The sequence below is a fragment of the Seriola lalandi genome, unplaced genomic scaffold, assembly GCF_002814215.2.
Source record: "Seriola lalandi dorsalis isolate HSWRI2012SDOR001 ecotype SW California unplaced genomic scaffold, Sedor1 jcf7180002054907, whole genome shotgun sequence".
In the NCBI taxonomy this organism is placed as follows: Eukaryota; Metazoa; Chordata; class Actinopteri; order Carangiformes; family Carangidae; genus Seriola; species Seriola lalandi.
The window spans coordinates 88,076-102,986 of NW_019525459.1; the positions used below are offsets into that span (position 1 = coordinate 88,076).

At 33.2% G+C, this 14,911-nt stretch overlaps 1 protein-coding gene across 1 annotated transcript in view; it reads right to left on the bottom strand.

The window, feature by feature from the left end:
• Window positions 1-12,286: 12,286 nt before the first annotated feature.
• Window positions 12,287-14,911, bottom strand: part of emx3 (empty spiracles homeobox 3) — a 16,619-nt gene continuing 13,994 nt past the window's right edge. The window contains exon 3 of the mRNA XM_023430602.2: window positions 12,287-13,439. Coding sequence (XP_023286370.1) covers window positions 13,272-13,439 — 168 coding nt within the window. The 3' untranslated portion in view covers window positions 12,287-13,271. The remainder of the gene's footprint in view (window positions 13,440-14,911) is intronic.

Genomic DNA, 14,911 nt, shown 5'->3' on the forward strand with positions numbered 1-14,911 from the left:
TAATAAATTGAGATATAAAAAAGTCATAGTATAGTAAGACAAAGAAAGTCATAGTGAAAATTAAAAAGTCATAGTATAGTATGGCATAAAAAAGTCATAGTATATTAAGACAAAAAAAGTCATAGTATAGTAAGGCATAAAAAAGTCATAGTATAGTAAGACAAAAAAAGTCATAGTGAAAATTAAAAAGTATTTTTGGGGTTTGAACTCGCAACCTTCACATTGTTAGGTAAATGGTCTAACCACTGTACCACCACCAGTCATAATAAATTAAGATGTAAAAAAGTCATACTTTAGTAAGACAAAGAAAGTCATAGTATTGTAAGGCAAAAAACGTCATAGTTTAGTAAGACAAAAAAAGTCATAGTGAAAATTAAAAAGTCATAGTATAATAAGGTATAAAAAAGTCATAATATAGTGAGATAAGAAAAGTCATATTATAGTAAGGCAAAAAAACATCATAGTTTAGTAAGGCATAAAAAAGACATAATATAGTGAGATAAGAAAAGTCATATTATAGTAAGGCAAAAAAACATCATAGTTTAGTTAGGCAAAAAAAGTCATAGTATAGTAAGACAAAAAAAGACATAGTATAGTAAGGCATAAAAAGTCATAGTATAGTAAGACAAAAAAAAGTCATAGTTTACTAAGACAAAAAAAGTCATAGTATAGTAAGACAAAAAAAGTCATAGTTTTCTAAGACAAAAAAAGTCATAGTATAGTAAGACAAAAAAAAGTCTTAGTTTACTAAGACAAAAAAAGTCATAGTATAGTAAGACAAAAAAACGTCATAGTTTAGTAAGGCAAAAAAAGGCATAGTATAGTAAGGTAATAAAAAGTCATAGTATAGTAAGACAAAAAAAAGTCTTAGTTTACTAAGACAAAAAAGTCATATTATAGTAAGGCAAAAAAACGTCATAGTTTAGTAAGGCAAAAAAAGGCATAGTATAGTAAGGTAATAAAAAGTCATAGTATAGTAAGACAAAAAAAAGTCTTAGTTTACTAAGACAAAAAAGTCATAGTTTAGTAAGGCAAAAAAACGTCAGAGTTTAGTAAGACAAAAAAAGTCATAGTATAGTAAGGCAAAAAAACGTCATAGTTTAGTAAGGCAAAAAAAGTCATAGTATAGTAAGGCATAAAAAGTCATAGTATAGTAAGGCATAAAAAAGTCATAGTTTACTAAGACAAAAAAGTCATAGTTTACTAAGACAAAGAAGTCATATTATAGTAAGGCAAAAAAACGTCATAGTTTAGTAAGGCAAAAAAAGTCATAGTATAGTAAGACAAAAAAAAGTCATATTAAAGTAAGGCAAAAAAACATCATAGTTTAGTAAGACAAAAAAAGTCATAGTATAGTAAGGCATAAAAAAGACATAGTATAGTAGGGCATAAAAAAGTCATAGTATAATAAGGTATAAAAAAGTCATAATATAGTGAGATAAGAAAAGTCATATTATAGTAAGGCAAAAAAACATCATAGTTTAGTAAGGCAAAAAAAGACATAGTATAGTAAGGCATAAAAAGTCATAGTATAGTAAGACAAAAAAAAGTCATAGTTTACTAAGACAAAAAAGTCATATTATAGTAAGGCAAAAAAACGTCATAGTTTAGTGAGGCAAAAAAAGTCATAGTATAGTAAGACAAAAAAAGTCATAGTATAGTAAGACAAAAAAAAGTCATATTAAAGTAAGGCAAAAAAACGTCATAGTTTAGTAAGGCAAAAAAAGTCATAGTATAGTAAGACAAAAAAAGTCATAGTATAGTAAGACAAAAAAAAGTCTTAGTTTACTAAGACAAAAAAGTCATATTATAGTAAGGCAAAAAAACGTCATAGTTTAGTAAGACAAAAAAAAGTCATATTAAAGTAAGGCAAAAAAACGTCAGAGTTTAGTAAGGCAAAAAAAGTCATAGTATAGTAAGACAAAAAAAGTCATAGTATAGTAAGGCAAAAAAAGTCATAGTATAGTAAGGCATAAAAAAGTCATAGTATAGAAGAAAAAAGTCATAGTAAGACAAAAAAAGTCATAGTATAGTAAGGCAAAAAAAAATCATAGTATAGTAAGGCAAAAAAAGATAGTATAGTAAGGCATAAAAAGTCATAGTATAGTAAGACAAAAAAAAGTCATAGTATAGTAAGACAAAAAAAAGTCATATTATAGTAAGGCAAAAAAACGTCATAGTTTAGTAAGGCAAAAAAAGTCATAGTATAGTAAGGCAAAAAAAGTCATAGTATAGTAAGGCAAAAAAACGTCATAGTATAGTAAGACAAAATAGTCATCGTGAGACATAAAAAGTCATAGTATAGTAAGACAAAAAAAGTCATAGTATAGTAAGGCATAAAAAGTCATAGTATAGTAAGACAAAAAAAGTCATAGTTTACTAAAACAAAAAAGGTCATATTATAGTAAGGCAAAAAAACGTCATAGTTTAGTAAGACAAAAAAAAGTCATATTAAAGTAAGGCAAAAAAACGTCATAGTTTAGTAAGGCAAAAAAAGTCATAATATAGTAAGGCAAAAAAAGTCATAGTATAGTAAGGCATAAAAAAGTCATAGTATAGTAAGGCATAAAAAAGTCATAGTATAGTAAGACAAAATAAGTCATAGTATAGTAAGGCAAAAAACGTCATAGTACGACATAATAACATCATAGTATAATAAGGCATAAAAAGTGATAGTATAGTAAGACATAAAAAGTCATAGTATAGTAAGACAAAAAAATTCATAGTATAGTAAGACAAAAAAAGTAATAGTGAAAATTAAAAAGTCAGTATAGTGAGGCATAAAAAAGTCATAGTATAGTAAGACAAAAAAGTCATAGTATAGTAAGGCATAAAAAAGACATAGTATAGTAGGGCATAAAAAGTCATAGTATAGTAAGGCAAAAAAATTATAGTATAGTAAGGCATAAAAAAGTCATAGTATAGAAAGACAAAAAAAGGCATAGTATAGTAAGGCATAAAAAAGTCATAGTATAGTAAGACAAAAAAGTCATAGTGAAAATTAAAAGGTCATAATATAGTAAGGCAAAAAAACATCATAGTTTAGTAAGACAAAAAAGTCATCGTGATACATAAAAAGTCATAGTATAGTAAGACAAAAAAGTCATAGTATAGTAAGGCATAAAAAAGTCATAGTTTAGTAAGGCAAAAAAGTTATAGTATAGTAAGGCATAAAAAGTCATAGTATAGTAAGGCATAAAAAAGTCATAGTATAGTAAGGCATAAAAAAGTCATAGTATAGTAAGGCATAAAAAAGTCATAGTATAGTAAGGCATAAAAAGTCATAGTATAGTAAGGCATAAAAAAGTCATAATATAGTAAGGCAAAAAAGCGTCATAGTATAGTAAGACAAAAAAGGCATAGTATAGTAAGGCATAAAAAGACATAGTATAGTAAGGCATAAAAAAGTCATAGTATAATAAGGTATAAAAAAGTCATAATAGAATAAGATAAAAAAAGTCATAGATCTGCATAAAAAGTCATAATATAGTAAGACATAAAAAGTCATAGTATAGTAAGGCAAAAAAAGTCATAGTATAGTAAGGCAAAAAAAGTCATAGTATAGTAAGGCATAAAAAAATCATAGTATAGTAAGACAAAAAAGTCATAGTGAAAATTAAAAAGTCATAGTACAGTAAGGCATAAAAAAGTCATAGTATAGTAAGACAAAAAAGTCGTAGTATAATAAGGTCATATTATAGTAAGACGAATAAGTCATAGTATAGTATGGCATAAAAAAGTCATATTGTAGCATGACAAAAAAAGTCATAGTATAGTAAGACAAAAAAGTCATAGTATAGTAAGGCATAAAAAGTCATAGTATAGTGAGGCAAAAAAAGTCATAGTATAGTAAGGCAAAAAAAGTCATAGTACAGTAAGCCAAAAAAAGTCATATTATAGTAAGACAAAAAAAGTCATAGTATAGTAAGGCAAAAAACGTCATAGTACAGTAAGACAAAAAAAGTCATATTATAGTAAGACATAAAAAGTCATAGTATAGTAAGACATAAAAAGTCATAGTATAGTAAGACAAAAAAGTGATAGTATAGTAAAGCAAAAAAAGTCATAGTATAGTGAGACAAAAAAAGTCATAATAAGGCATAAAACATCATAGTATAGAAAGGTAAAAAAACATCATAGTATAGTAAGGCATAAAAAGTCATAGTATAGTAAGACAAAAAATCATAGTATAATAAGGTATAAAAAAGTCATAATATAGTAAGATAAAAAAAAAGTCATAGATCTGCATAAAAAGTCATACTATAGTAAGACAAAAAAGTTATAGTATAATAAGGCATAAAAAGTCATAGTATAGTAAGACATAAAAACTCATAGTATAGTAAGACAAACAAGTCATAGTTCGGCAAAAAATATCATAGTTTAGTAAGTCAAAAAAGTGATAGTATAGTAAAGCAAAAAAAGTCGTAGTTTAGTAAGACAAAAACATCATAGTATAGTAAGGCAAAAAAAGTCATAGTATAGTAAGACAAAAAAGTCATAATAAGACATAAAAGCATCATAGTATAGTAAGGCATAAAACATCATAGTATAGAAAGGTAAAAAAACATCATAGTATAGTAAGGCATAAAAAAGTCATAGTATAGTAAGGCAAAAAACGTCATAGTTTAGTAGGACAAAAATGTCACAGTATAGTAAGACAAAAAAGTCATAGCAAGACATAAAAACATCATAGTATAATAAGGCATAAAAAGTCATAGTATAGTAAGACATAAAAAGTCATAGTATAGTAAGACAAAAAAGTCATAGTTCGGCATAAAAAGTCATAGTATAATAAGACAAAAAAAGTCATAATAAGACATAAAAACATCATTGTATAATAAGGTATAAAAAGTCATAGTATAGTAAGACAAAAAAAAGTCATAGTATAGTAAGGCATAAAAAAGTCATAGTATAGTAAGGCATAAAAAGTCATAGTATAGTAAGGCATAAAAAAGTCATAGTATAGTAAGACAAAAAAGTCATAGTATAGTAAGGCATAAAAAAGTCATAGTTTAGTAAGGCAAAAAAGTTATAGTACAGTAAGGCATAAAAAAGTCATAGTATAGTAAGGCAAAAAAAATCATAGTTTAGTAAGACAAAAAGTCATCGTGAGACATAAAAAGTCATAGTATAGTAAGGCATAAAAAAGTCATAGTATAGTAAGACAAAAAAAGTCATATTATAGTAAGACAAATAAGTCATACTATAGTATGGCATAAAAAAGTCATAGTATAGTAAGACAAAAAAAGTCATAGTATAGTAAGACAAAAAAACGTCATAGTGAAAATTAAAAAGTCAGTATAGTGAGGCATAAAAAAGTCATAGTATAGTAAGACAAAAAAGTCATAGTATAGTAAGGCATAAAAAAGACAGTATAGTAGGGCATAAAAAGTCATCGTATAATAAGGTATAAAAAAGTCATACTATAGTAAGATGAAAAAAGTCATAGATCTGCATAAAAAGTCATAGTATAGTAAGGCAAAAAAGTTATGGTATAGTAAGACAAAAAAAGTCATAGTATAGTAAGGCATAAAAAAGTCATAGTATAATAAGGCATAAAAAAGTCATAGTATAGTAAGACAAAAAAGGCATAGTATAGTAAGGCAAAAAAGTTATGGTATAGTAAGACAAAAAAAGTCATAGTATAGTAAGGCATAAAAAGACATAGTATAGTAAGGCATAAAAAAGTCATAGTATAATAAGGTATAAAAAAGTCATAATAGAATAGGATAAAAAAAAGTCATAGATCTGCATAAAAAGTCATAGTATAGTAAGACATAAAAAGTCATAGTATAGTAAGGCATAAAAAAGTCATAGTATAGTAAGACAAAAAAGTCGTAGTGAAAATTAAAAAGTCATAGTACAGTAAGGCATAAAAAAGTCATAGTATAGTAAGACAAAAAAGTCGTAGTGAAAATTAAAAAGTCATAGTACAGTAAGGCATAAAAAAGTCATAGTATAGTAAGACAAAAAAGTCGTAGTATAATAAGGTATAAAAAAGTCATTATATAGTAAGATAAAAAAAGTCATAGATCTGCATAAAAAGTCATAGTATAGTAAGGCATAAAAAAAGTCATAGTATAGTAAGACAAAAAAAGTCATAGTATATTGAGACAAAAAAAGTCATATTATAGTAAGACAAATAAGTCATAGTATAGTATGGCATAAAAAAGTCATATTGTAGCATGACAAAAAAAGTCATAGTATAGTAAGACAAAAAAAGTCATAGTATAGTGAGGCAAAAAAAGTCATAGTATAGTAAGACAAAAAAAAGTCATATTATAGTAAGACAAAAAAAGTCATATTATAGTAAGACAAAAAAAGTCATATTATAGTAAGGCAAAAAAAGTCATAGTATAGTAAGCCAAAAAAAGTCATATTATAGTAAGACAAAAAAAGTCATATTATAGTAAGACAAAAAAAGTCATATTATAGTAAGACAAAAAAAGTCATACTATAGTAAGACAAAAAAGTTAGTATAATAAGGCATAAAAAGTCATAGTATAGTAAGACAAAAAAAGTCATATTATAGTAAGACAAAAAAAGTCATATTATAGTAAGACAAAAAAAGTCATACTATAGTAAGACAAAAAAGTTAGTATAATAAGGCATAAAAAGTCATAGTATAGTGAGGCAAAAAAAGTCATAGTATAGTAAGACAAACAAGTCATAGTTCGGCAAAAAAACATCATAGTTTAGTAAGTCAAAAAAGTGATAGTATAGTAAAGCAAAAAAAGTCGTAGTTTAGTGGGACAAAAACATCATAGTATAGTAAGACAAAAAAAGTCATAATAAGACATAAAAGCATCATAGTATAGTAAGGCATAAAACATCATAGTATAGAAAGGTAAAAAAACATCATAGTATAGTAAGGCATAAAAAAGTCATAGTATAGTAAGGCAAAAAACGTCATAGTTTAGTAGGACAAAAATGTCACAGTATAGTAAGACAAAAAAGTCATAGCAAGACATAAAAACATCATAGTATAATAAGGCATAAAAAGTCATAGTATAGTAAGACATAAAAAGTCATAGTATAGCTAGACAAAAAAGTCATAGTTCGGCATAAAAAGTCATAGTATAATAAGACAAAAAAAGTCATAATAAGACATAAAAACATCATTGTATAATAAGGTATAAAAAGTCATAGTATAGTAAGACAAAAAAAAAAGTCGTAATATAATAAGGCATAAAAAACTCATAGTATTGTAAAGCATTCGAGTCGCCAATTAACCTTATGTGCATGTCTTTGGATTATGGGATTAAGGAGGAGTAAAAAGAAGTCATAGTATAGTAAGGACAAATAAAGCCATAGGCATAAAATGTCATAGGAAAGATAAGGTAATAGGTAAGGAAAAATAAAGTCAATTTATAGTAGGGCATAAAAATTCATAGTATAGTAAGGCCCAGGGTTTAAACTTTGAACCTTTAAATTGTGAGGCAGCAATTCTAACCACTGCTCCACTGTCCGACCCCATAAAACATCATATTATATTAAGGTTTGAGAACCTCAAACCTCACACCCCCTTTGGTCTTTTAATCTGTCCACTCTCTCTTACACTGTGTTTGATGATACTTGCCTTGGTTCACCTGGACCCCCCCACCCCACGTCCGTCACTTTTAAACAGTCGCTGCACACAGGAGATAAAAAAGACGTGATAATTTGTTTCTGCTGGTCGTGCACCTACATGCATTCCACCATCTGTTATTTCAGTTCAGCCTCCCAGTGAGAATATACTGAGACGTTTCCATGGCAACAACACCAACATACAGGCAGGTAGCGGCTACTGGAGGGGGAGGACGCAGCTTTAATGTGTTCACACAGTCAGTCTGTGCTCATCAGTACTTTAATGTGGAAGGTTTCTGTTTATTCCTGTGATGGTACATTTACGACTTTATGAGTGTATCACACCAACTACAGTCATGATTCACCTGTAGCTTACCTGTTCACCTCTCAGCTTTTATTAATTCAGTAAAACACCAACACACTCGTTTATGGTCATTTACCCACAGTTAAATACCCTTGTTTTTAGTGTTATTTTTATTATTGAAACTAAACTGAAATCTGGTTATTTAGACACAATAAACTCAGTTTTATCTTTAAGAGTCTTATCAACAGAAACAAATAGTAATGTCTGGGTTTAAAACAAGCTGCACAGGACTCATAATAACCATCAGTGATATAATAATAATAATAAAACTAACACATGGTCCTGGTCCTCTGCCAAGTGCATGCTGGGTAAAGTCAACTCATTATTGCATTCATGTTATTTTGATTCAAACTGAGTTAATTATGACTCAGTTTGAGTAATTATCAATAATCAGTGACTCTGCTTAAACCTCAGCAGCTGATAATTGTAACAAAGCGTTGATTCAACTTCATGCTCAACTTGTATCAATCCAGTGATTTTCCTAATTATTCAACATCATAATTATTTGTTCAGATTTACAGTGTATAATTAAACTGACTGCTCCTTTGTAAATATTTTTAATTCATTTTTATTTTCACACATAACTGAAATAAATAGACTTTTTTTGTGCTGATCTGTTCATGATGATCTTATAATTCATCAGCAGCGCCTCTGCCCTTTTAATTTCCTCACAGTGACATTAGATATGAAGAGAAGCTGCACGTGGCTTCAAAGTTTTTACCTGGATCCACTGAGACGCACTTTCGTATATAATATTATAAATGTAGAACTAAAAGCCTGTTGTGAACAGCTTCATGCGTCAGGAGCATCTTAATAAAACTGTTTCTCTGCAGGACAGATCGGCTGTGACAAAACGTTAAATGTTATAGATTAATCACATAAAATGATTTAAATGTTTCTATTAAATCCCTGCAATTAAACATGCTGCTCGTCGGGTGTAAAACGTCGTTTCTGGTCGTTTGGCTCAGTTGAGCGTTCAGATCTTCACCGTGAAGTTTCTCGTCAGTTAAAGATGTTTCATGTTTTTCACGTTATCTCATGATGAACGTGAAACATGGACGTTACGACAGAGAAGGAATATTTTACTGTGAAATAAAAACCCGGTCCCGATTCTCCACTGTGTAGACATACATGTAGAAATACACATGTATGTATAATCATGTACATCCACATGTTCGGATCGTGCAGAGAGTCGCGGGGCGGGCAGAGGCCTCAGTCCGCGGCGGGAGGAGCGGGACACCGGGACTGAGCCGCAGCAGCAGCCGGGGATCAGCTTCATCCTGCGGGGGATCCTAAGAGGTTTTTTTAGTCTTTACTTTTATTTTGAAGGGCAGAGACGTGACCAGCAGTGAACTCCCGCCAACACCGTCCCCTCTGTGTTCTTTAAAGACTTTAAAATAATAAAACTGAAATTATTATTAATTATAAGTTACCATTATTATTACTTTTATCATTATCATTATTATTATTATCATTATCATTATCGTTATTTTTATTATTATTATATTATTTCAGTTAATTCAATTCCGATTTCATTAGGCTAATAATTTAATATAAATAAAATATTGTTTTTAAATAAAAGAAACATGTTTTAAAATGTAATAATAGACTCATAATAATAATAATAATAAACCAGGTTTTCCTTTTATGTCAAAAAACAAATAAAATTGTATTTTTAGTCATTTCTTCTTTAGATTTAAAAGCAAATTAAATTAAAAATGACATTTAGTCCAAATTAAACATTTTCTGTTTTAATCTTGTCAGTCTTATTTAACCTAAAACCACAAATGTCCCAGAGGATTTTACAATCTGAGATTCAGGAAAACAAACAAACAAACAAACAAAAACATTATCAAGAGCAATAATAATTTTTGTTCTTTCAGATTTTCAACACATGAAGAAAACTTTTTATTTTATTGCATTTTATTTATATTTTTTTCCAAATGTGAACACAGGAAGTACAAAGCTTCTGTCGTATTCTTTCCCTTTCTCAGAGGAAACGAGTTGTACAGTTAGTGCATTCGATCCTAAAATGATGAAAAAATAGATCTGACTAAGAAGAAGAAGAAGAAGGAGAAGAAGAAGAAGAAGAAGAAGAATAGGAAGAAGAAGAAGAAGAGGAAGTGCTACATAAGGAGATGATGAGGTAAATCTGTCCAGGAAGAAGAAACAAACAGAAGGATCAGATGATCTGATGCAGTGAGAAACAAACAGACAGTCCACACATTATTATTATTATTATTATCCTTATTTACACATCAGATGCATAGAATACTTTCAAATCCATTTGACATAAATACCTACATTTGTTTTTTTGTTTGCTTGTTTCCAAAAAAAGACAAAAAACTACCAGAAGACTGAAAAGTGAAACTGGTCCAAACTGCTCCAGGATCAGCTGCTTCCTGCTCTGCCGCACAAGAGAGGATCACAGGCTCCTCCAACAGGAAGTGAAGCGTTTCACCTTAAAAGCACAAATTAAACTCCAGCTGTTCGATGATGTCATCAGTCTGTGATGTTCCTACGTTTCCCAGAATGCTTTTCAATGTAAAATGAAATCATTCTTGTGTTGTGAACAGAATATTTATGTGTGAACAGAGACACGTCGTTTACCGCCTCAGTTTCTCCTGAATACCTGCTTTTCTGTGATATTTTAAATTAAATAATATTTGAACGAAGGTGAATTTATGATCAAATCTGCTGCATCGGCTCCGACAGTGTTTTCATTCAACACCCCCCCCCCATCTTCACGTTATTATAATGAATTAAAACTATGTACTAAGTCCCTGAAATGAATGAAATCTAATTGATGATAAAAAATGACCTCACTATTGAATAATATGTACGTTTTTATTTTCACTTCATTTAATTATTTTTGAATAGTTAATTCATTATTTACTCTGTTTAATGTATTTTACTGTTTGTTGTTGTTTAGTTTCTTTGTTGTCTCTGTGTAAATGTCTCTTATGTCGTGTTTGTTCTTACTACTTTATTTTTCTATAAAATTCAGAATTGTCTTTAAGTTTGTAGATTTGAAGTTTAAGATAAAAACAAAAAAAAAACAAAAGCGATGAGGTTGAGATTGAACATGAATTCATGTTGGACAGGAAATGAAAACATGAATGAAACACAGTGAGGTGCGGATGTTAGCGGAGGCTGCTCTTCCAGGACGTTCTGATTGACGGGGAAATTCAGTCGTCTTTCTGCAGAAAGAAGGTTTTTGTACGAACATCACAGACTGAGGGTTTTAATTTAGTTTAGCTGATTTTTCTGACGCAGATGAAGTCGCAAAAAAACTTCCTCCAAGGAGAAAACTTGTATCTGAGTTCAGGATGTTCTACCTCTCCACTCCCTCCCTCCTGTTTCTCCGTCCTTCCTGTTGGAGGAGCCTTGTTTTCCTCCGTCAGACATGTTTGTGGGTTCAGCAGACTTCCTGTTCGCCGGTCTCCGTCTGTTGCAGACAGACGCTCAGAAACCTGCAGCCGAGCAGCTTCTCCTCTTTATTTCAGGACACTGGTTTTTGTTTGGCACCGAATTCGGCCGTCGAGCGTTCAGTCACCAGCTGTGACCGCCGGGTTTGATTTTGGCCTCTCAGAAGCGTCAGATCTCCTCTTCAGTCCGACTCCAACAGGAAGTCGGGTTGTGTTTTAAGCTCCGCCCTCGTGGCTGATCAGAGTTTTTTCCCGTCGTCATCTTGTCCATAACAGAAGTTGTCTTTTTGACTTCCTGCTGAGGCCTTCAGGGACACCACCATTGCTCGGAGAGGTGAGCTGTCCGTGTGTGTGTGTGTGTGTGTGTGTGTGTGTGTGTGTGTGTGTGTGTGTGTGTGTGTCATAAATCTCTGTAGAAGGTGGATCTGGATCTAACAAACTCATAAAATAATAAAGTGTATGAGTTTGAATGATTGGATCTGACAGTCTCAGTGTTTGACATTAAGAGGAAATGTTTGACATTTACAGATTTTTGTACCAATTCATCAGGACACGTCGACAGATTATTGCATCTCTGAGTGAAACAGTGAGTTTGTGATGAAGCAGAAAAGAAACTGAAGCTGTGATCGAACTGTGAATGGAAGTTTGTGAACTTTAGGTTTTAACTGATTTCATTCAGACATCAGGTTTGAAATCTGTTTCCTCCAGATGTTTATGACAAATCGTGACGAGCATCAGACTGTTGGAGTCTCACAGACGACGCTGTGTGTGTCTGAATGTGCAGGAACTTATCTAAGTCATTTACACGCTGCTTGTATTCAGATTTTAAACGGCGTGTATAATACACTTGACTTCTTGCCGATTTGTGATTCAGTGAAACGACTGATCTGATCTCACTGAGTCTCTTCTAACCTGTAAAAGTTTACGTCTATTTTTTCAGACAAATGAAAACAGTGACGGAGCCTCGGACCACGACGTTTAAAATCAGTAGATTTAAAGCTCCTCCAGTGTAAAGGTCTGTGTCCATGTGTAGTGTGATTATAGATCAGCTCTAGCTTCTATATTAATACTGTGAAAGTATCAAAGCCTCAGTCCACAGAGAAATGCACACAGCCTGTATTCAGAAACTGAGCCTTAAAACCAGCCGTCAGGACTTCTGGAACTTTGTGATGTCACAACAAAGCAGTCACCAAGCCCCGCCCACCTGGACCCACCATCCAAACCTTGCAGGATTTGGTTTTAGTTTATATCTTCTGATGGATCAACACTTCAAATAAAACACAGAAGAAGAAGAAATTATGGAGCTTTAAGTTCATGAATCTACACGTTCATTAATCTTCATTCACAGATTCGTCACAGCTCGAACTCTGTAGCTTCACACTGAGCTAGCGTTAGCCTCATGGCGTTCAGTTTCTTTTTTCTTGTTTGATTGTTTCCTGTTGAACAGCGTCCTCTGTGACCTCTGTGACCTCAGTGACCTCAGTGACCTGTTTTCATGAAGCTGCTTCTGTTTTTTTTTTTTATGTTCCAGTTTTTCATCTTTTTTTTTTTTTTAAATACACACATTAAACACATTAAAAGTGAGTTACTACAAATCTGCTGCAAAAAATTTGGAAAATCTTTACGACGACAAACTCATCAACCTGAGTTTAAACACTGAGCTGCAGTTCATCATTAGCCACGTAGCCACGTAGCCACGTTAGCCGCGATAGCCGCGTTAGCCTGTCCTGTTCACAGAGTCTGAGCCTTACAGAGGAGGAGCAGCGCCTGAACGCACCTTTAAAGTCCTTCAGGTTGTTTGTGTGATACTTCAGCCGATACGACTTTATGGAGGTGTGTGTGTGTGTGTGTTTGACTGTGTGTGTGTGTGTGTGTGTGTGTGTGAGTGTGTGTGTGTGTGTGCGTGCTGCAGTCTAGTCCTCGCTGATGACGTCCACGTCCTCCCCGGCGCCCTGCTGCGTGGCCGCCCTCCAGCGGCTGACATGTTGACTGCCCTTCCTCTTCTGCTGAGCTTCAGGAGACTCCTCCTCCAGCTTCTGGCGCTTGTGCTTCGTCCGGCGGTTCTGAAACCACACCTTCACCTGGACGGAGAGACGGCACAGGTGAGATCTGATTAAACAAAAACACACACTGCTTCGACTGAGCTGACGAACTGTCGGCCTCTTTATCTGTTTCTACAAAAGAAGAGGCAGAAAATGGAAACACTTGTACTTTACTTCAGGAGATGTAATTAAATAATTTCCACTAATGATTTGCACAATACACTTTTACACTTTTACCCTTACAGACAAGACTCAGGGCTGAAAAACCTTCTGTCACCCTCCACTTTCAGCAGGCGACGAAACAATCCCGCCACGTTTAGTACTTGCTCTGGAGCTTTAGATTGAATGACATGATCTTCCTCAGCAGTTACCCGGAGCCTCATGTTTCATAATCTTAGCTAGAACCACGACGGCTGCAGCTCCGCCTCCTGCGTCTGTCAGTCACAATAATAAATGTGTGAGAGCGTCTCTGTGATTTCAGGTCTTTAACATGAACGTGAGCTGCAGGACTGTCAGGACTCGTCCCGGAGAAGTCGCCGCGCTGACTCAGAGCTCGTGTTGCACAATCTGTCGGCGTGAACCAGGAACCGAGGTGACGCTTTAATACCAGCTCCTGTCCGTGACGACACTGACGTCACTCTGACGGCGTTATCTCAGAAACATGAGGTGGTTTGACTCCTGTCCACAGATCAAACTCGTTTACGAGCTTCATTCGTAAAGAGACTAAAGATTAAAAACTAGAAAACTTGTCCCAGTTTGTTGAATAAATCACTGACAGTGACTGATCGCAGTTACATGACGACGAATACCAACAACCAGGACTGTGTCTGGACTGCTTTTTATTTATATTTCACTTTTTACACACACACACACACACACACACACACACACACACACACACAGTAAAAGCTGCCTTCACAGTGTCATCAGACAGAGACCTTCAAAATAAAAGCATGTAACGTCACTTTGCAGAAAAGGTGTTCTAGATGACTTTTTACCTCCTGAGTGTGTGTGTCATTTACAGCTACAGTAACACACACACACACACACACACACACACACACACACACACAGTCTCAGGTGTTTGCAGGTCTGACTCCACCTGCTCAGGTTGCAGCTGTGTAAAGCTCTGCTGAGGTTACTTTAGGTCACACTTCAGGTGCTAATAAGACGACAGACAACAGAAGGAACATGAACACACAAGATTAAATCCAGACGATCCTCGGTGAACGTGGAGGCGGGTCTCAGGTCTGTAACAGATCGCTCCATCATCACAGCCGCTCCACATGTGACTGTGTCTGCCGATGACAGTGATTGATCGATCTCTGATTGATTGATTACTCTCTCTGTCTCCTTCTTCCTGTCCTCTGTTGTGAAATCAAATTAGCTCATAAATAATTGTGGATGATTCACGTCGTTCCTCTGGCGTCAGGGCTCATCTCGCTGTCAATCACTGCTGAGAAAAGGCGGGGGGCGCTGACTAACCATCCACTCTCGACTCACCCCCCCTC